General features: G+C 43.2%; 2 protein-coding genes across 4 annotated transcripts in view; one reads left to right on the forward strand and one right to left on the reverse strand.

Moving 5' to 3' along the window:
- Positions 1–854: 854 nt before the first annotated feature.
- LEO1 (LEO1 homolog, Paf1/RNA polymerase II complex component) overlaps positions 855–19,888 on the reverse strand; it is a 39,288-nt gene continuing 20,254 nt past the window's right edge. The window contains exons 7-13 of one of the 3 annotated variants that reach the window (XM_025389923.1): positions 16,951–17,045; positions 15,592–15,726; positions 14,636–14,771; positions 12,606–12,792; positions 10,120–10,217; positions 4,286–4,382; positions 855–1,090 (exon numbers count right to left, since the gene is read on the reverse strand). In XM_025389923.1, the coding sequence (XP_025245708.1) occupies positions 1,083–1,090; positions 4,286–4,382; positions 10,120–10,217; positions 12,606–12,792; positions 14,636–14,771; positions 15,592–15,726; positions 16,951–17,045 (756 nt within the window). In that variant the 3' untranslated portion in view covers positions 855–1,082. The remainder of the gene's footprint in view (positions 1,091–4,285; positions 4,383–10,119; positions 10,218–12,605; positions 12,793–14,635; positions 14,772–15,591; positions 15,727–16,950; positions 17,046–19,888) is intronic. The other 2 variants (XM_025389922.1, XM_025389925.1) reach the window with 2 other exon arrangements.
- Positions 14,894–19,888, forward strand: part of MAPK6 (mitogen-activated protein kinase 6) — a 114,022-nt gene continuing 109,027 nt past the window's right edge. Inside the window, exon 1 of the mRNA XM_025389919.1 lies at positions 14,894–15,065. The gene's annotated coding sequence lies outside the window, so the exon portion shown is untranslated. The remainder of the gene's footprint in view (positions 15,066–19,888) is intronic.

Consider the following 19,888-nt stretch of genomic DNA (forward strand, 5'->3'; position numbering starts at 1 on the left):
GGATTTTTTTGACATTAATTTTGAATACAATTTTAAAAATTACATTACAACAATATTTATCATGGTTATCATTGTGGATTGAATAGTGACCCACCCCCCACACCCCACTGAATCCATGTCTACCCACAACTTCAGTATGTGACCTTATTTGGAAATAGAGAATTTTGCACATGTAATTCGTTAAGATGATATCACACCAGATTAGAGTTGGCCCTAAATCCAATGAATGATGTCCTTATGAACAGAGGGAGATCTGGAGATACTGAGACCCGGAACAGAGACACGAGGAAGGTCATGTGAAGACAGAGGCAGAGACGGAAGTCATACTGTCAAAAGCCACAGATTGCCAGGAACTACCAGAAACTGAGAGGCAAGGAAGGATCCCTGCCAAGAATCTTCAGAGGCAGCATGGCCCTCCCACAGCTTGATTTTAGACTCCAAGTCTCCAGAATTGTGAGAATCTCAGCCTGGCCAGAAGGCTTCTTTGTGGGGAATGAGAGGTAAGGGGGTTGAGAGAGCAGCAGGAATTCACTGAGACCTAAGACTTTGTGTAAAGCATTAACAAAATCAGTTTGCTTTGGGAAAAGTAGATTCTTTTTTTTTCTTTTCTTTTCTTTTTTTGAGATAGTGTTGCTCTATCGTCAGGCTGGAGTGCAGTGGCACGATCTCGGCTAACTGCAACCTCTGCCTCCCGGGTTCGAGCGATTCCCCTGCCTCAGCCTCCCGAGTAGCTGGGACTACAGGCGCATGCCACCATGACCTTGTGATCCACCCGCCTCGGCCTTCCAAAGTGCTGGGATTACAGGCATGAGCCACCACACCTGGCCGGAAAAGTAGATTTCTTGAACAGAGACTTGCTTTTAAATTGTTTTATTACAATTAAAATTACACAAAAGCAAATCGATTCATTTCAATCAAAATAACTCATGTTTACATATTTATAACTGTACAATAAAATATATAAAATGTTTTCATATTTCATACTTCAATCATCTTCTTCTTCTTCTTCATCACTGATCACGTACTTCTTATGCTTTTTATTTGCTTTATCATCATCTTCTGCTTTTCTCTTTCCAGAAGGTTCACCCTCCTAAACAGATACAATTTTTACAAATCTACAAGTCAATAAAGAACATTTTTAGGATGGTTTATCAAAAGTAGCTATGAGCTGAATGACCCTCTGACAACTCAAAGTAACTGTTCCTGCAGATTGTGAGGGAGATTGTGAGGTGTCAGCAACTGTGAGCTAATCTCTCACAGGGAAACCTTTGAACACAGAGCAGGATGTGCAGGAAACTGGAGACAGGATTTGCCACAGAAGGGGCGGGGCTCTCCCAAAAGTTCTGCCTGTCTAATCACTGGTCCTGTCGGGATATTTTTACCATGATCAGGTAATTTCTCAAGCTTTTTTTCTCTGCCTCCTCAGCATTTCACTTCTTTTCATTATCTAAAATTCAGTATTTTAAAGACTGTTGATTTGGGTTTTTTTGGAACAAATTGTTTCAATGCATTAAAAACTCACATCATAAAGGTTTTTAAGAAAATATTTCATGACATTAAAGGGCATCTATACACAAGTTTCCTCTGTTTAAAATCATTCTGTACAAATGTTCTAACAGAAACAAATAATTTAGGAAGTTATCTAAAAAACATTTTTTACAGATAGAATTTGAACATGTCAGTATCTAAGTGTCAAATACTGATTAAAATAAACTGACACTAAGTGGGATGGGCCGGGCACGATGGCTCATGCCTGTAATCCTAGCACTTTGGAAGGCCAAAGGGGGTGGATCACCTGAGGCCAGGAGTTTGAAACCAGCCTGGCCAACATGGCAAAACTCCATTTCTACTAAAAATACAAAAATTAGCCAGGTGTGGTGGCACGCGCCTGTAATCCCAGCTACTTAAGAGAATGAAGCAGGAGAATCGCTTGAACTCAGGAGATAAAGGCTGCAGTAAGCTGAGATCGTGCCAATATATTCCAGCCTGGGCAACAGAGCAAGCAAGACTCTGTCTCAAAAATAAATAAAAATTAAAAATTAAATGGGATGAACAAACGGTTTGAAGGTTGAAGTTAGGGAAAGCCAGACATCTTGCTGCTGTGACCACAGGCTGCTAGATGTAGAATGCAACCTGGTATGCCCACTTTTTTCTGATGGTTCTCATGGCTGGCCCTCTGACAGACAAGATAGCATCTCACACTTGTTTTCTGCCTTGTTATCCCAAATACATTCCCACAGACCTGAAAGGCCATAGGAGAATTCAAAGGGGGGAAGTTATGAATCCACAGTAAGGGATTTAGAGAAGTCCTCCTCCTCCATTTACTTCCCAGCTGGCAGCAGGGAAATTACCTAAACAGCAACACTGAAAGATAGATCCTGCCCCCAAGAAGGAACAAGAGCCCCTCCTGTCTACTCTACAGGCTAGAGCAAACCCAAATACTTCTCTCCCAGCCCCACAGGCAAAGAGCACATTCAATCACACTACTTGTCTTTTAATTTTCAAAGGAAAAATCTTATCTTAAACATTTTACATGCAATCACTATTTTTTGGTAACCTTCCAAAAATGAGCCTTGGTGTGTTTGTCTTTTCAGCTCTAAAATCCTTTAAGGAGATGAAATTTGAATCACTAAAAGAACTAGCATGGTAATTCTAAAAGATGGTCCAGCCTGTCCTAAAGGTCCCTGGACAGCAGCAGCCAGGAGATGGCCAGGTCTCTCCCAAAGAAGTCTCACTGGCACCAGTCCTAATCCATCCTCTGGAGTGAGAAGCTGTGAAGTTCTGCTTTGGAAAGCCTGCCAAGGACTGGCTGGGCGTGATGGCTCATGCCTGTAATCCCAGCACTTTGGGAGGCTGAGACCAGCAGATCACAAGGTCAGGAGTTTGAAAGCAGCCTGACCAAGATGGTGAAACCCCGTCTGCATGAAAAATACAAAAAATTAGCCAGATGTGGTGCATGCCTGTAGTCCCAGCTACTCAGGAGGCTGAGGCAGGAGAATCACTTGAACCCGGGAGGTGGAGGTTGCAGTGGGAAGAAATCATGCCACTGCTCTCCAGCCTGGGCAACAGAGCGAGACTCCGTCTCAAAAAAAAAAAAAAGTCTGGGTGTGGTGGCTCATGCCTGTAATCCCAGCACTTTGGGAGGCCAAGGCAGACGGACTACGAGCTCAGGAGTTCAAGACCAGCCTGGCCAACATGGTGAAACCCCATCTCTACTAAAACTACAAAAAAATTAGCCGGGCATGGTAGCAGGCACCTGTAATCCCAGCTACTTGGGAGGCTAAGGCAGGGGAATTGCTTGAACCCAGGAGGCGGAAGTTGCAGTGAGCTGAGACCACGCTGCTGCACTCTAGCCTGTGAGACGGAGCAGGACTTCGTCTCATTAAAAAAAAAAAAAAAAAAAGCCTGCCAAGGACTGACTTCTCTGGCAGCTAGACATGAGCACAGAAAAACACAACAAAGGGAATGGGCGCAGTGGCTCATGCCTGTAATCCCAGGGCTTTGGGAGGCCAAAGCAGGAGAATCACTTGAGGCCAGGAGTTTGAGTGAGACCAACCAGGGCAACATGGTAAGACATCTGTCTTCACCAAAAAAAAAAATAATAATTGTTACAAAAAAAATTTTAATAAATAATAAGGTCACGTGTCGCTCGTGCCTATAATCCTAGCACTTTGAGAGGCTGCAGAAGGCAGATTACTTGAGGTCAGAAGTTAGAGACCAGCCTGGCCAACATGGTGAAACCCTGTCTCTACTAAAAAATACAAAAATTAGCTGGGCGTGGATTTGGAGGCTGAGGCAGGAGAATTACTTGAACCCAGGAGGCAGAGTATGCAGTGAGCCGAGATCGCGGTGCTGCACTCCAGCCTGGGCAACAGAGCAAGACTCCATCTCAAACAAACAAACAAATAAATAAATAAATAAGCCAGCCAGCCAGTCAGCCATCACACAGAGCAAAGGTGTATAGTTTCTCAGACTCCCAGGACTTAGAAAGGTGACAGAAGCCTTCAGGATGTGGGATGCTGCCTTACTGAACATAACTGGAATGGATCCCAGTGTCATATATAAATGCAGTAAATGACAAAAATATGTTTATTAAGTCTAAAAGAAAACTTGCTAATACAGTCACGAATGCAGGTCCCTGTAGGTACAGAAACAGTCCACAGTTATGAAGATAAGGCAGGGTTGTCAGAGGGGAAATGGAGTCTCAAGAGGGAGAGCTGGAGAAAGAGACACAGAGAGAAGGCTGCCTGGCACCATGTTCTAACTAATCCTTCACAGCAGGTACCTCTTTTGTCTAAGAAGCCGAGGGTTGGCCTTGATACCTCTCCCTTCCACTGTCTCCATGTTTCTTTCAGTTCGGGCCTTTCCCTTTTCCCAGACTCCTGGAGAACAGAGTACCAGCACACGGTTTCTCCCCCTACCTGTTTATCTAGATCTTTGAGGTAATTGAGGTTTTGTAAAGTTTTAACTACTTAAAAAAATGAGGGAGAATAAAAAGCTCTCCTTTACATTTTTCTTCTTTTTGGTAACTTAGACTCTGTTGGAAAAGGGAAAATAGTATTTCTTGTTCAGCTACTACATATTGTGTTACTTTCAAATCTGTTGTTTATTAATACTGTAATACAACATTTTTACAAGACAGGGAGCATAAACTCCATTGATCAGATGAGGAGATAGACTCAGAAATACGAGATGACTGGCCCAAGGCCATACAAGTGGGAAAGGGTAGCACCAAAATCGATGCAGTTCACTCTACTATAGACTGGCCCTCACCTCCATTTCAAGGCATGCTATGATGATAATGGTGTTCTCTGGGCTATGGACCTGGGGTCTGAAAACTCCCCTTAATATCAGAGGCATACCCAGGCTCCCGATGTTTGGGTGGGCTCTAGTGTGCAAAGAACAGAGAGGGACTTAGAACAGGAATGCTCCCATTCCTTCTTCCATTGTAACGCATGACCAGGACTCACACTAGGGTAACATGAAGAGGCAGTGGCAGGGGTTGAGAGGTCCAGGAAGAAGTAAAATCTTTGTTGTCAGGGCAGGAAAGGGAAGAGTGCAGGAAGACCTGAAAGAGAGTATTTGGATAAGGGAGGTAGAGGGTGGTTCCTGTAATAGCTAGGTGGCCATTCCCAAGAGGCATTTTTAAGTCAGGCAGTATAGGTTTGCAACTGCCCAGCCTAGAAGAAGGCTATCTGATGGATCACTTAAAAAAAAAAAAAAAAAAAAAACTCACTTCTGAGAATACTAGGAATAGACAGAAGTCCCATGATACTTCTCAATTTTCATTCACAGTTTCTATTTGCCAAGAAAAAGATAGCATCTGCTTAGATGAGGACTCACGTTTGCCAACAGTTCAGCACTATAAATGTATCATTAAGATGTTGCCTCATCTAATTTAAAACAAGTATGTTGCAGAACAATGAAACAAATTTTGGCCAGGCGCAGTGGCTCACACCTGTAATCCCAGCACTTTGGGAGGCCAAGGCAGGTGGATCGTCTGATGTCAGGAGTTTGAGACCAGCCTGACCAACATGGCAAAACTCCGTCTCTACTAAAAATACAAAAATTAGCTGGGCATGGTGGCGGGTGCCTATAATCCCAACTACTAGGAAGGCTGAGGCAGGAGAATTGCTTGAACCCAGGAGGTGAAGGCTGCAGTGAGCCAAGATGGCACCACTGCAATCCAGCCTGGGCAAGAGAATGAGACTTGGTCTCAAAAAAAAAAAAAAAAAAAAAAAACACCAACAAATTTTGTCTAGTGCCGAGCACAGTGGCTCATGCCTGTAATCCCAGCACTTTGGGTGGTTGAGGTCGGAGGATCCCTTGAGTTCAGAAGTTTGAGACCAGCTTGGGCAACAAAGTGAGACCCTCTGTGTATAAAAAATAGGCTGGGCGCGGTGGCTCACACCTGTAATCCCAGCACTTTAGGAGACCAAGGCAGGCAGATCACGAGGTCAGGAGGTCGAGACCAGCCTGGCCAACATAGTGAAACCCCATGTCTACTAAAAATACAAAAAAATTAGCCGGACGTGGTGGCGGGCACCTGTAATCCCAGCTGCTCGGGAGGCTGAGGCAGGAGAATCGCTTGAACCCAGGAGGCGGAGGTTGAAGTAAGCCAAGATCGCGCCACTGCACTCCGGCCTGGGTGACAGTGTGAAAATCTGTCTCAAAAATAAATAAATTAATTAAATTAAATAAATTTAAAAATAGGCTGGGTACGGTGGCTCACGCCTTTAATCCCAGCACTTTGGGAGGCCAAGGCAGGTGAATCACAAGGTCAGGAGTTCGAGACCAGCCTGGCCAACACGGTGAAACCCTGTCTCTACTAAAAGTACAAAAATTAGCCAGGTGTGGTGGCACACACCTGTAATCCCAGCTACTTGGGAGGCTGAGGCAGGAGAATCACTTAAACCTGGGAGGTGGAGGTTGCAGTGAGCCAAGATTGCGCCACTGCAATCCAGCCTGGGCAGCAGAGTGAGACCCTGTCTCAAAAAAAAAAGAAAAGAAAGAAAGGCCTGGTAATAATGTATTATCAAGAGAGAATATCAATAAAGTGACAGAAATGATTTAAAAAAAAAAAAAAAGGATCAAATGGTAATTCTTACACTGAAAGGGTAACTGAAATGAAATGTGACCAGAGGGGCACAATAGTAGATTTGAACTAGGATCAGCAGACTTAATGATGGAACGAAGAGATTATGCAGTCTGAAGAACGGAGAAAAGAGAATGAAGAAAAATGAATAGAGTCCCAGAGAAATGCGAGACACCACTAAACACACCAACATATACCTAATGGGAACAGCAGGAGAGGAGGGAAAACAGCAGAAAAAATATTAAATGAAACAGTGACTGAAAACTTCCCAGATTTGTTGAAAAACATTAACCTACACATCCAAGAAGCTCAACAAATTGCAAGTAGAATAAATGCAAAGAGAACCACATGCAGATACATCACAGTAAAAACGCTGAAAGACAAAAAAATTCCTGAAAACAGCTAGAGAAAAATGATTGGTCACATACAAGGGAATCTCAAGACGATAAAGAGCTGGCTTCTCATCAGAACAATGGAGGGCAGAAGGCAGAGGATGGCATATTCAAAGTGCCAAAAGAAATCACCATTAGAAAGCTCATTTTTCAATAATAATAATGGAAGCCAAAAATCTCCTGAAAGAAAATTGCTCTAAAATTGCATAACCACTGAAAATGTTTCAAGAGGATAAAATATATTTCAGATAAAGATACCAACGAAGAAAATAGGAATTTCAGCTACATAGCTTTACAAAGGTACCAGTTAGGGTAAAGGATAGAAATACGAATTTTTAAAAAATTAGTTATAATTTTTAATTGCTAATAATCATGCTGTCTGGTACATTACTGATTTACTCCTGAATGATACTTAAGGGAAGTCCTTATCTTAAGAGAGTTTAGGCGTACTTGTCAGAGAACAAACTGAAATGGTCAACAATCTGTTTCCATGTGCCTTTTAAAAATTCCAATTTCATCACACTTTGAAATAGTAATGGTATCTTCATAATATAAATATGTATTTATATACTTTTATATATACTATGTGTAAACTTTAATTTATACACATGATATAAAATTTTAATTTTACAGCAACGCTTAGAGAAAAATGAGGTTCAGAAAAGCCAGATATTTAAGATAAAAGATTTCAGTAGTAGAAGCAGGATTCAAACCTAGGTAGTCTTTTAAGACTCCAAAGCCTCTACTCTCTTAGCTCTGCTATGCTACCTTGATCTATAGATACCTGGGAAACAGGTAAGGCCATTATTTCACAGGCACAATCAACATACTCTCAACAAAGCAGTCAGTGATCCTACTAAAAGTTAAATCGTATCTTCTCTCCTCTGCTGAAAACCTCCAACGAAAACCACTCAGAATAAAAAACCAAAAAAAAAAAAAATCAGTCTGTCATGGTGGCTTATGCCCGTAATCCCGGCACTTTGGGAAGCTGAGGCAAGCACATTGCTTGAGTCCAGGAATTCAGGACCAGCCTGGGCAACATGCTGAAACCCTGTCTCTACAAAAAATACAAAAAAAAAAAAAAAGGCCTTACAAATGGTGTGAGGCCGTAGGTGATCTGGCCCCATCATATTTCTGCCCTCTCCCTCACAAGGCTCTAGCTTCAGCCTCTGTGCTTTCTTCACACATGCCAGGCAGGTTCCTACCTCAGGGCCTTTGCACTTCCTAATTCTGCATGCACCACTCTCCAGAGAGCTGAACAGTTCACTGTCACTACCTTCAGATGCTTACTCAAAGATCACCATTCCAGTGAGAGCTTCCCTGAACAGTATTTCTAAAAGTACAATATCCCAACTCCCAAGACCCCCCAGAACATTCTCTATATCCCTTTCCTGCAGAATTTGTCTCCTGACCACTTTTCACCATCTGCTCTACCATATATAGTATTTCACTGGTATAATAAAGACTTTAAATTTCTCAGTATCTCTGCATCACCCAGTGGGGTGTGAAATACTTGCTGGGGTATTAAGAAAAAGAAAGAGGCTGGGCGTGGTGGCTCACGCCTATAATCCCAACACTTTGAGAGGCCGAGGCGGGCAGATCACGAGATCAGGAGATCGAGACCATCCTGACTAACACGGTGAAACCCCATCTCTACTAAAAATATAAAAAATTAGCCAGGCGTGGTGGCGGGCACCTGTAGTCCCAGCTACTCGGGAGGCTGAGGCAGAATGGCATGAACCTGGGAGGCAGAGCTTGCAGTGAGCCGAGGTCATGCCACTGCGCTCCAGCCTGGGCAACAGAGCAAGGCTTAAAAAAAAAAGAAAAAGAAAAATTCTCAGGGCCTATTCTCTTATAATATGAAAAGAATACTGTTTAAAATAATTTATTTTGTCAATAATAAATGAAAACTTATTTCAATTTATTACTCAATACAATTTCAAATACTTTCTTTCTTTTTTTTTTTTTTTTTTTTTGAGATGGAGTTTCACTCCTGTTGCCCAGGCTGGAGTGCAATGGCACGATCTCAGCTCACCGCAACCTCTGCCTCCCGGGTTCAGGCGATTCTCCTGCCTCAGTCTCCTGAGGCTGTGAGTAGCTGGGATTACAGGCATGCGCCACCATGTCCTGCTAATTTGTATTTTTAGTGGAGACGAGGTTTCTCCATGTTGGTCAGGCTAGTCTGGAACTCCCAACCTCAAGTGATCCGCCTGCCTCGGCCTCTCAAAGTGCTGGGATTACAGCCGTGAACCACCATGCCCGGCCAAATACTATTTCATCTAAATAAAAAGAAAATATGTTTTCCCAACACATGAATGAATTCTTTTTTTTTTTTTTTTTTTTTTTTTTGGAGACAGGGTCCCATTCTGTTGCCCAAGCTGGAGCACAGTGGTGCAATCATGTCCCACTGCAGCCTCAAGAATCCTCCCACCCCAACAGTCCTCCCACCCCAACAGTCCTCCCACCCCAACAATCCTCCCACCCCAACAATCCTCCCACCTCAAGACTCTGGTAGCTGAGACTACAGGCACACACCACTACCCCCAGCTAATTTTTGTACTTTTTTGGAGAGATGGGGTCTCCCTATGTTGCCCAGTCTAGTCTCAAACTCCTGAGCTCAAGCGATCTGCCTGCCTAGGCCTCCCAAAATACTGGGATTACAGGCATAAGCCACCACCTCTAACCAAGAATGAATTATTTTCCTAATAAAAAAAAATACTGAGAATTTTTACAAAAAGGAGATACACCCTCTGGTCTACCACACTGAATGATCTATCACTCTCTCTTGGATGAGCCTTGGTATGTCAGGGACCTGCACCTTTTCTTCCAGGCCTTTCCATCTATCCAGAGTGACCTACCAGATATAGGACAGTTCGCCCAGCAAGCTTCTGATCACTCTTCAACACCCAGCAAGAAGTCTCATCCTCCATGCAGCCTTCTAAGACCTCTCTAAATACTGGTATCAGACCCTCCTCTGGAGCACTCTGTCTTGTTACTGCATTTATCTCGCTGGATTTCAGTGAAGTGTGTAGACAACTAATTTGTGCCTGCCTGATCTGTAAGCTCTTCATTCAAAGCAGTTGGCTCCTGAGTACAGGATAAACCCCTAGAATTGAATAAATTTGGTCTTACCTCATCACTGGTAAGCTTCTTTGCTTTGAGTAATCTTTGAGCCTTATCTTCTTCTGACCCCTCATCACTGTCTGATGAATAGATTCTGGCTCGTTCCTCTGAAAGCAAAAGTATAGATTGTGAGTGACCTTTTTTTTTTTTTTTTTCCTGAGACAGGGTCTTGCTTTGAGGCCCAGGCTGGAGAGAAGTGGCATAATCATGGCTCACTGCAGCCTTGACCTCCTGGGCTCAGGTGATCTTCCTGCCTCAGCCTCCCAAGTAGGTGGGACCACAGGTGTGCACTACCTACCCATGCCCAGCTAGTATTTTTTTCCTTTTAGTGGAGATGAAGTCTTGCTATGTTGCACAGGCTGGTCTTGAACTCTTAGAATCAAGCAATCCTCCTCCTTCAGCCTCCTACAGTGCTGGGATTATAGGCATGAGCCACTGTGCCCAGCTGTGAGTGACTTTCGAAGACAGTGAACTATTCATTCTTAAATGGTTTCTTCTCATAAATATCTTTAGTTCCCTCTATATATTTCCTCCCAGAGGAACCAAATAATTTTAAAGTTTTTGATTTAAAGATAAATATAAATTTTAGATATGTTGAAATAAAGCAGACTTACCCTCTCAAAATACAAAAACCTGACCACCTTTAAAGATCAAAAAGGCTTGTGTGCAAGGTTTCTAAAGAAGCAGATACCCTACTCTTCCGAAGTCAACTATTAAAGCCTGAGACATTCTTCCACCAGTAACAGTTAATTCCAAAATGAGCTTTGAAGGTAAAGCAAGAAAGTGTTTTCCTGGTCCTGTAAAGACCATTTGTTGCCAGGTGGACTTTTCAAAGAGAGATGCAGAGGGGCGCCCATCTGCTCCACTGCCCAAGCCCAGGTGGACCTCTGGGTGGAATAAGAGCCAAGGACTTTAGACCAAGCCCCTCCCCTCAAAACCCAAAGCCTTCCCTTTGTCCCCGCTCCTTGTCTATCTGATTACTGTATGGATCTGAGCACTACTAGACTCATGTGCTAGATTTTTAATCTCTGGTGACCTGAATGTTACATACCTCTCTCCCTTAAAGCATCCTCAGATTTTTAAAATTTTTATTTAATTTTTGTGTGGTTTATTTCCACACAATTGAATCTTTTTCTATGGGAAATCAGCATTGACAAAAAAGAAAGGGTCTCTGTACTGTGGCCCCCAAAAAAATAATAGATAGGTAATATGTAACAGGTCACCAGACCAAATGCAGTCACTACAAGAAAAGGAGAAATGAGTTTCACAGGAGAGTCAGAGAAAAATAAATTTGGGTGTTTTAAAAATTTACTTGTTAAATGCCGGGCTCTAGGCTAAGTACTTTAAATATATTATATCATGTAATCCTCAAAACAACCTTATGTTCTAACTACCATTATTAATAGGTTGTGTTTGTCATGATGAGGCAACAGAAGTTAAGGGAGACTATGTAACTCTTCAGAAGTTACACAACTAAAAAGTGGCAGGACTGAGATGAGAGTGGGCAGGGTCGAGGCCAGCCAGGTCTTCTTCGTTTGCTTTTCAGCATGTCTTCTTGCTACTGGCTTGGGGGAACCCCTGGGTAAGAACCAGGTGGGACAGATGTCTCAGAAGTCAGATGACCTTGGTTTAAGAACTGACCACTTAGCAACTACGTGCCTTTGGGCAAGTTATTCAACCTCTCAAAGTCTCAGTTTCTGCAATAAGAACAAGGAAATAAGAGCAACTAGATCATAATGTTGTTATGAGGATCAAATAGGATGCATGTCAAGTGTTGAGCATCTGCCTAAAATTCAGTATGTGTGGAAAAAACGGTAACCATCAGAAATCACTGATACTTGCGAAAGGAGGAAATATGCTTCTAAGAGAAATGTAGAAGAAGAATGAAAGAAAATATCACATAATTTCGGAATACTTTAATTTCTTGATTCCCAATTAGGTAATAAAAAAAAGTTTACAGAAGTTCCAATATAATTGACAGATTCTCAAGTCAGAAAGCAGAAGCTCAAGGGATAAAACCCAAAGTGGGAACAACAGCAGTTCCTACCTTTCAAGCCCATCTGAATGAACTAAGATCACTCATGACAACCGGTTCTTTAAAAATGTCCTGGCCAGGCACAGTGGCTCATGCCTGTAATCCTAGCACTTTGGGAGGCCAAAGCGGACAGATCATTTGAGGTCAGGAGTTTGAGACCAGCCTGGTCAATAGTGAAACCCCGTCTCTACTGAAAATACAAAAATTAGCCGGGTGTGGTGGTGCACACCTGTAATCCCAGCTACTCGGGAGGCTGAGGCAGGAGAATCACTTGAACCCGGGAGGCAGAGGATGCAGTGAGCCGAGATCACACCACTGTACTACAGCTTGAATGACAGAGCAAGACTCTGTCTCAAAAAAAAAAAAAAGGTCCATTGACTTGGCAGTCAGATTACATCCAATGCTAGGATGAAGTCCAGAATCCTGAAATGATGAAATGTAATTTCCACACATGACTCACCTCGAATGCCCCCTTTATATCGGTTTTTAATGGCAGCCAAGCTGATGGACTCCTCGCCTTCCTCCTCCTCATCGTATCGATCAGGTTCCAGGTAACTGGCACTCAGCCCCCGCTGGTGCTGTTTCTCTCTCATTCGGCGCTGCTGAGATTCCCTACGTATGGAAGCCCTCAAACGTTCTTCTTCTTTCTGTAAAGAAGCAAATAACCTCTTTAACCTAAAAAGGAGCTACTTTTGTGCCCACTTGAACCCACTTTTATCACAAACAGCATGTAATGTCTGGTCAAGATAACAGCTGTCCCATGTGTGTTCCCCATCACACCTCTGTGCCTCCACATGGACCCTCTGGTTTGGTTTGCAGGAGGAGCGAAGGCAACACAAGGGTAAAGCAGCAGAAGGGAGCCCTGACACTAACCAGCCCAACTGGCATTGGCACAGGTGTGTCCTTGGGAGCCGTGCTGGTGTCCTGTGCTGCCACTTAACCCAGAGAGAAGCGACCCGCCTGAGAAACCCCATCCATGCCCAGCAGACACCTAAACTGACTCCCTGGAGTAGCAGTGGCTGTTCCTGTTCATCCCTGAACCACAGACACCTGATCTGCCCCAGCTCTACCAAACGCCCATAGTTCCAGATATTCTGGTCCCAGCCCCTCAGCCCCTCAACCCAGACAGCTCCTCACGGCTCCTGATGACAGGCTGGGGAGCGTCCTAAAGCCACAAGGTAGAGCTTTCGTTTCTTTTGCACTGCCTGGCATTCTGCATCTTGATGTTAAACCAGGTTGGGGGTAGGAGTGGTGTTCGAGTAGGTTTCAGGGATATTCTGGGATTTCTTTGAAGGTCTTCCTCATCCAATTGCTCTGTATTATCATACACAACTCCACATCTATTGCTAGGAATTCTATGAAACAGATTGTTTTTGTAATATGTGGCTGTACGGAGGTTAGAGTAAAAATCACTGTCAGTAGTACAGGGACTGAGAACAAACTAGCTGACTCCTTGTCTACATTTTCACAGGAGCTGGGGACATGGAGGAGGGTGTAGGGGGATGCTTAAAGTGGTTCAAGAGCTCCTCCAGTAATGCTGAGGCTGGAATCTGCAGGTTCCTCCAACTCCCTTAGCCTGTACAGAAAAGGTGGGGAAATGGAACAAGCCCAGCTCCAAAGCAAATGCCCCTATATACCACTGGGTTAGGTACTGCTATGAGATCTGATTTAATCTGCCTCGATGAACAAATATAGGATGGAGGAAAAAGTAAGGGCTCAGAGCCAAACCTGCAGCAGAGCCTGACCATAAGATTAGTAAGAAAGGCCCTGAGGCAACTGGACTGTCTTAGCCTCACCATGCCCTGCTTCACTAAACAATATAATCACAAAGGCAGGTTGGGCAAAGGCCAAAATCTAGTAGGGATTAGAGGAGATGGAGAGGAGAAATGATGAGCCTCTACCATTGCATCTGGCTTCTCAAACACAGTGCTGCAGGAAAGGCCAATGGCCAATATGAGCGCATGCTCTATCGATTAGGTACAACGCCCCAAATAAACTTGTGCCTAATTAACAGCTGGGTCACATTTGAAAATATACCAGGTAGAATGTTACAAACTGACCTTAAAAACTCATAAGCTCGTCTTATTCTTTACCAGAGTCTCCTTTAGGCACTCTCTCATTCAAACTCCTGGTCTCTTCTCTATTTTACACTACTCTCTAGTATCTCCACTGACTTCTGACATGGATTCTAAACCACACATAGAAGACTTAATGATCTTTGGACTTATACATGAAAATTCAGATATTTCAATCACTGGTTTGTTGCTGAACTCTCAGGGCCTGGTGAAGAGAGAACTTGAGCCATGTGTCTGTTTTATTGTCATCGCCGCATCACGCATTGTTTGGCGAATGCTGAGGAAATGAATCCAGCTCCCTATTCATGTCGGTTGGAAGAGGAAAAGGTGGGCCAAGAAGAGATGAAGAACAAGCATTTTGGGAAATACTTTCCTAATTAACAAAGAATCCCAGGATAAGGCTTAGCAAACATACCTTAATCATTTCTGTGCGTTGGCATTCAGGATCACGACCAGCCATTGGCAAGATTCTAATCTTCTGTGTCTTTGAACACCTATCTGCAAGTGACAGAGTCATCTTTCTATGTGTGGCACTGTCCGTAGAGTGAGGTCTGCCAGGAAATAAACAAAGAGCATCTCACTGTTTACCAGATACATTTGTGAGCCAGTGATACCCACGTCACAGAAGAGCCCAGTGACCATTTCCTAGTCACCTGAACAAACAGGCAGGGACACTCGACTGAATATACCAGGTGGAAGATTGTGATTTTCTTCATTCTGTGGCTCACTGAGACATTCTTTTTCCACAAATGAAAACAGAAGGTTGTAAAAAAGACTGTATGGCATGATCGCCTTCTAGAAGCAATAAATGGATAAGCTCAAGCAACATGAATTAGATACTACAGGTTGGTGCAAAAGTAATTACGGCTTTTGCCATTACTTTTAATTAGTATTAATATGTTAATATTGTTAATATAACTATCTTATTTTATAGATTTAGGAAACTGAGGCAAAAAGAGATTGAGAAAGTGGCACAAGGTCACACAAGTGGAAACGGAATTCAAATATGAGCCTAACTGATTCCAAAGCCTGTATGTTGACCTTTACAATTTCAAAAAGCTAAATCATAACCAACATTATTGTGCCCCCTCTAAAGATAAGCATTACCCAAGGTAGTTATAATAGTCACTGGAATTAAATACATTGACATTCTCTTGTAAGTCTGGTTAGCATGACCTGGTTCCCTAAGAAATAGCAACTTTCAGTGTATTTGACAAAATAACCTTTGAACCATCAGAACTATGCACAAGATCTTGGTTCTTGCTGAATCACACCGTGGGGTTCCATCAATCAGGTGGCAGGCATTACAGAAACATCTATGTTTCACTGCTTTTACCATTAAAAAAAAAACATAATAATAGTAACAGTTACCTGAAGGTGAGTTTCGTTTTAAAGACTGCTTGTCCCTGTAGACCAGTACCTTGTCTTATAAAAAGATGATTGTGGTCGCCCTGCAGTGGGGCTTTGTACACATCAAACACTTCATTGCCTAAATGCAGGGACATGCTGGAAAGAAGAAACATTTCATATACTAAAGTCATAAAGCTTTCACTCTACCATCTTACTTCACTTAAAGGTGATTCAGGCTGGGCACGGTGGCCCAAACATGTAATCCCAGCACTTTGAGAGACTGAGGCGGGTGGGATCACGAGGTCAGGAGTTTGAGACCAGGCTGGCCAACATGATGAAACCCTGTCTCTACTAAAAATACAAAAATCAGCTGGGTGTGGTGGCGCACACCTGTAGTCCCAGCTCTCAGGAGGCTGAGGCAGGAGAACTGCTTGAACCCAGGAAGTGGAGTTGCAGTAAGCCAAGATCGTGCCACTGCACTCCAGCCTGGGCGATAAGACAAGACTCCATCTCAAGGAAAAAAACAAAACAAAACAAAATGTGATTCAACTGCTGCTCTCTCTCTTTAAATAGAATTCAGAAGGAAAGAAAATAAGAAGTCATAATGAGAAAAACTGACTGACTACAAAGAAGTAACACATGCTGGGACATTTACCAGGCTCTACTACAGTCCCAGTGAAGGGCAATTTTTCTAAAATGTCAATTTGTGGCCGGGCATGGTGGTTGACGCCTGTAATCCCAGCACTTTGGGAGGTGGAGGATCGCTTGAGCCCAGGAGTTCAAGACCAGCCTAAGCAACATATGGAGAACTGTGTCTACAAAGTGTTTTTTGTTGGTTTTTTTTTGTGAGACGGCATCTTGCTCTATTGCCCAGGCTGGAATGCAGTGGTGCGATCTCAGCTCACTGCAACCTCCGCCTCCTGGGTTCAAGGAATTCTCTGCCTCAGCCTCCTGAGAGTACCTGGGATTACAGGCATCTGCCACCACACCCAGCTAATTTTTAGTAGAGACGGGGTTTCACCATCTTGACCAGGCTGGTCTTGAACCCCTGACCTCGTGATCCACCTGCCTTGGCCTCCCAAAGTGCTGGGATTACAGGTGTGAGCCACCGTGCCCAGGCTTTTTTTATTTTTTCCCATAATCCATGCAGGGTGGTGCACACCAGGCAGTCCCAGCTACTTGGGAAGTGGAAGGATCACTTAGGACTAGGAGTTTGAGGCTCCACTGAGCTATTATCATGTCACTGCACTCCAACATGGGCAACAGAGACCCCATTTCTAAAACTAATAATAATAAATTTAAAAATAAAAAGTATTTCAAAACTTGATCCCTCTGACCCATTCTGGGTATGTCAATACCCTTTAGGCATTTTGTGCTCACCTTCCATCTGACCACTTGACTATCCGAGCATTGCTTTCTTTAATTTCATTTCCTTCTTCATCCCGGCGTATCCTCCATCTTATAGTATTTTCTACCTGTTTCACAACACAAGTACTTTAGAAAATTACAGTTTAAATGATTCTATGCATCTTTTTCTTCCTCAAGAGGCACATAATCACAGAATAAGCATACAGAGGTGACAGATGTATGTGTGGCAGGAAAATGAACAACACTGAAACCCTCTTAATCACCTAGAGATGTTGGATAAATTAAAAGCAGGGGAAAAAATATGCTTAAGTGAATTTCTGAACTCCCAATATCAGAATCATAGAGAAAGCTTAGAGCATTTGAGCAGATGGCAGATACTAAATGTACAGTAACCCCGAGATACGTTAAGACACAGTAAGAATTACAAGGGACAGGCGATAAAACTTGAGTCCATGTGAGGCAGAAATTTTGAATTGAAACCCCTATATAAAGCAGGTTCTCTCACAGAGCTAAAAACTCTAGAAAAATGAGACCAAAAACTCTGCCTATTGGCACAAAGAGAAAAATTTCCCGGCCGGGCGCGGTGGCTCAAGCCTGTAATCCCAGCACTTTGGGAGGCCGAGGTGGGCGGATCACGAGGTCAGGAGATCGAGACCATCCTGGCTAACATGGTGAAACCCCGTCTCTACTAAAAAATACAAAAAACTAGCCGGGCGTGGTGGCGGGCGCCTGTAGTCCCAGCTACTCGGAGGCTGAGGCAGGAGAATGGCCTGAACCTGGGAGGCGGAGCTTGCAGTGAGCCGAGATCGCGCCACTGCACTCCAGCCTGGGTGACACAGCGCGAGACTCCGTCTCAAAAAAAAAAAAAAAAAAAAAATTTCCCATATATGAGCAAGGATAAATAAGTGCCCTATGAAAATTTAAACCCCAGATTTCAATAGTTTTAGAGCCTATCTTACCTGCATGGTGGGGAAACACCAGACAGAGTTGGCAAATGAAAACCACTGTTACTGAAATTAAAGTCAGTGGGACCTCCAGGAAAACACAGCATGCTAAATGCATGAAGTTTATCACTGCTGCCTCCTGGAAACCCACTAAAATGACAATGAAGAGTCAAAACAGGACAGACAAGGATAGAAAGAATGAGAATGAAGCTGGCAACAGACAGACAGAAGCTAACAATGTGAAAACTGCCAATGCCAAGACCGTGCTTCCCTCTGCCTGTTCCCCCAGTGTCAATCCTAAACACAGCTGCTCCCAGTCCCAAGGAGATCGTCTGCATCTCCACTCCCTTAGTTGCAAATGTCTGTGCAACTGGGTCCTAATGATTCCCCCTTCCAGTTTTTCTTCTTTCCCTATTTATTCCTCACAAATAGCTATAAAGTATGCTGACTGAATAACTCCATAATATTCATGAATTAAATATGACGTCATACCTGAAATTTGTTTCAGAATAGTCTGGGGAAGCTGGGGTGGGGAATGTGGAGATGACAAAAAATTGTTAACTTGACGACTGTTGAAGTGGGTCATGGGCACATGAGAGAGTTCATTATACTGTTCTTAATACATTGGCGTATGTTTGAAATTTTCCTTAGTAAGGAATGAAAACAAAACAATCTGTCACTATTCCTGTCTGCCCTCTCACACAATAGGTTGGCCACATATAAATACACAAATATGCCAGGCGTGGGGCTCACACCTGTAATCCCAACACTTTGGGAGGCTGAGGCAGGCGGATCACCTGAAGTCAGGAGTTCAAGACCTGCCTGGCCGACATGGTGAAACCCCATCTCTGCTAAAAATACACAAAAATTACCCAGGTGTGGTGGCACGTGCCTGTAATTCCAGCTACTCGGGAGGCTGAGGCTGGAGAATCGCTTGAACCCGGGAGGCGGAGGTTGCAGTGAGCCAAGATTGTGCCACGGCACTCCAGCCTGGGCGACGACAGAGCAAGACTCAATCTCAAAAACAAAACAAAACAAAACAAAAAAACGAATAGGCCATTATTAATCGAGAAGCCATTCTAAAAAAATGCTTCCTATTATATAAAGTGATTCAAATAGTAATTATTCTATAATAGGACACATTGCTAGGTCCTAATCTATCGGGATGAAGGACACATAATAGCATTTCTGAAGACAGGGGAACCTCAGAGAGGTACATAAGCTGTACCTGGTTCCATGGTTCCTTGTTCTTAAAGAATTAACTACAACATGCTTTAAGACTGGTCAGCCTAGTCTTAAACATCACTCAAGAAAATAAGGGTCCAGGGTTATTTTCTATCACACACCAAGGTTTTAAGACAACAGTTTATGTTAAACACCAATATTTTATAGTCTGATGCACTGAAATTTTAGGGTGAAATACATATTTATAAATTTTTTTTTTGGGAGACAGGGTCTTGCTGTGGCACACAGGCTGGAGTGCAATGGCACAATCACAGCTCACTGCAGCCTCAAACTCCTGGGCTCAAGCAATCCTCCCACCTCAGCCTCCTAGAGTAGCTGTGACTACAGGCATGCACCATCTCTGCCGGCTAATTTTTTTTATTTTTAGTAGAAACAAGGTCTTTCTCTGTTGCTCAGGCTGGTCTCAAACTCCTAGGCCAGTCTTCTCACCTCGGCCTCCCAAGGTACTGGGATTACAGGTATGAGGCACCATGTCCAGCCTTATTTAGGAAGTTTGATACCCATACTAGCATCTGGTATCACATGGTCTAAAAATATAATAGATGTATTGATACAAGCCTAAATCAATACATCCACATGTCCCATGGAAATAATATTAACAGATGGGCTAATAAACAGAGACGAGTAGATGGGTGGTAGAGGGAGGACAGGAAAAAAAAAAAAATAGTATAAGCACTATATCTGTTGACTGTGTGATCCTGAACAAATTCTTGGCATCTGTTTATCTCAATTTTCTTATTTGATTTGCATTTCCATTAAGA

Source organism: Theropithecus gelada, chromosome 7a (genome assembly GCF_003255815.1).
Source record: "Theropithecus gelada isolate Dixy chromosome 7a, Tgel_1.0, whole genome shotgun sequence".
In the NCBI taxonomy this organism is placed as follows: Eukaryota; Metazoa; Chordata; class Mammalia; order Primates; family Cercopithecidae; genus Theropithecus; species Theropithecus gelada.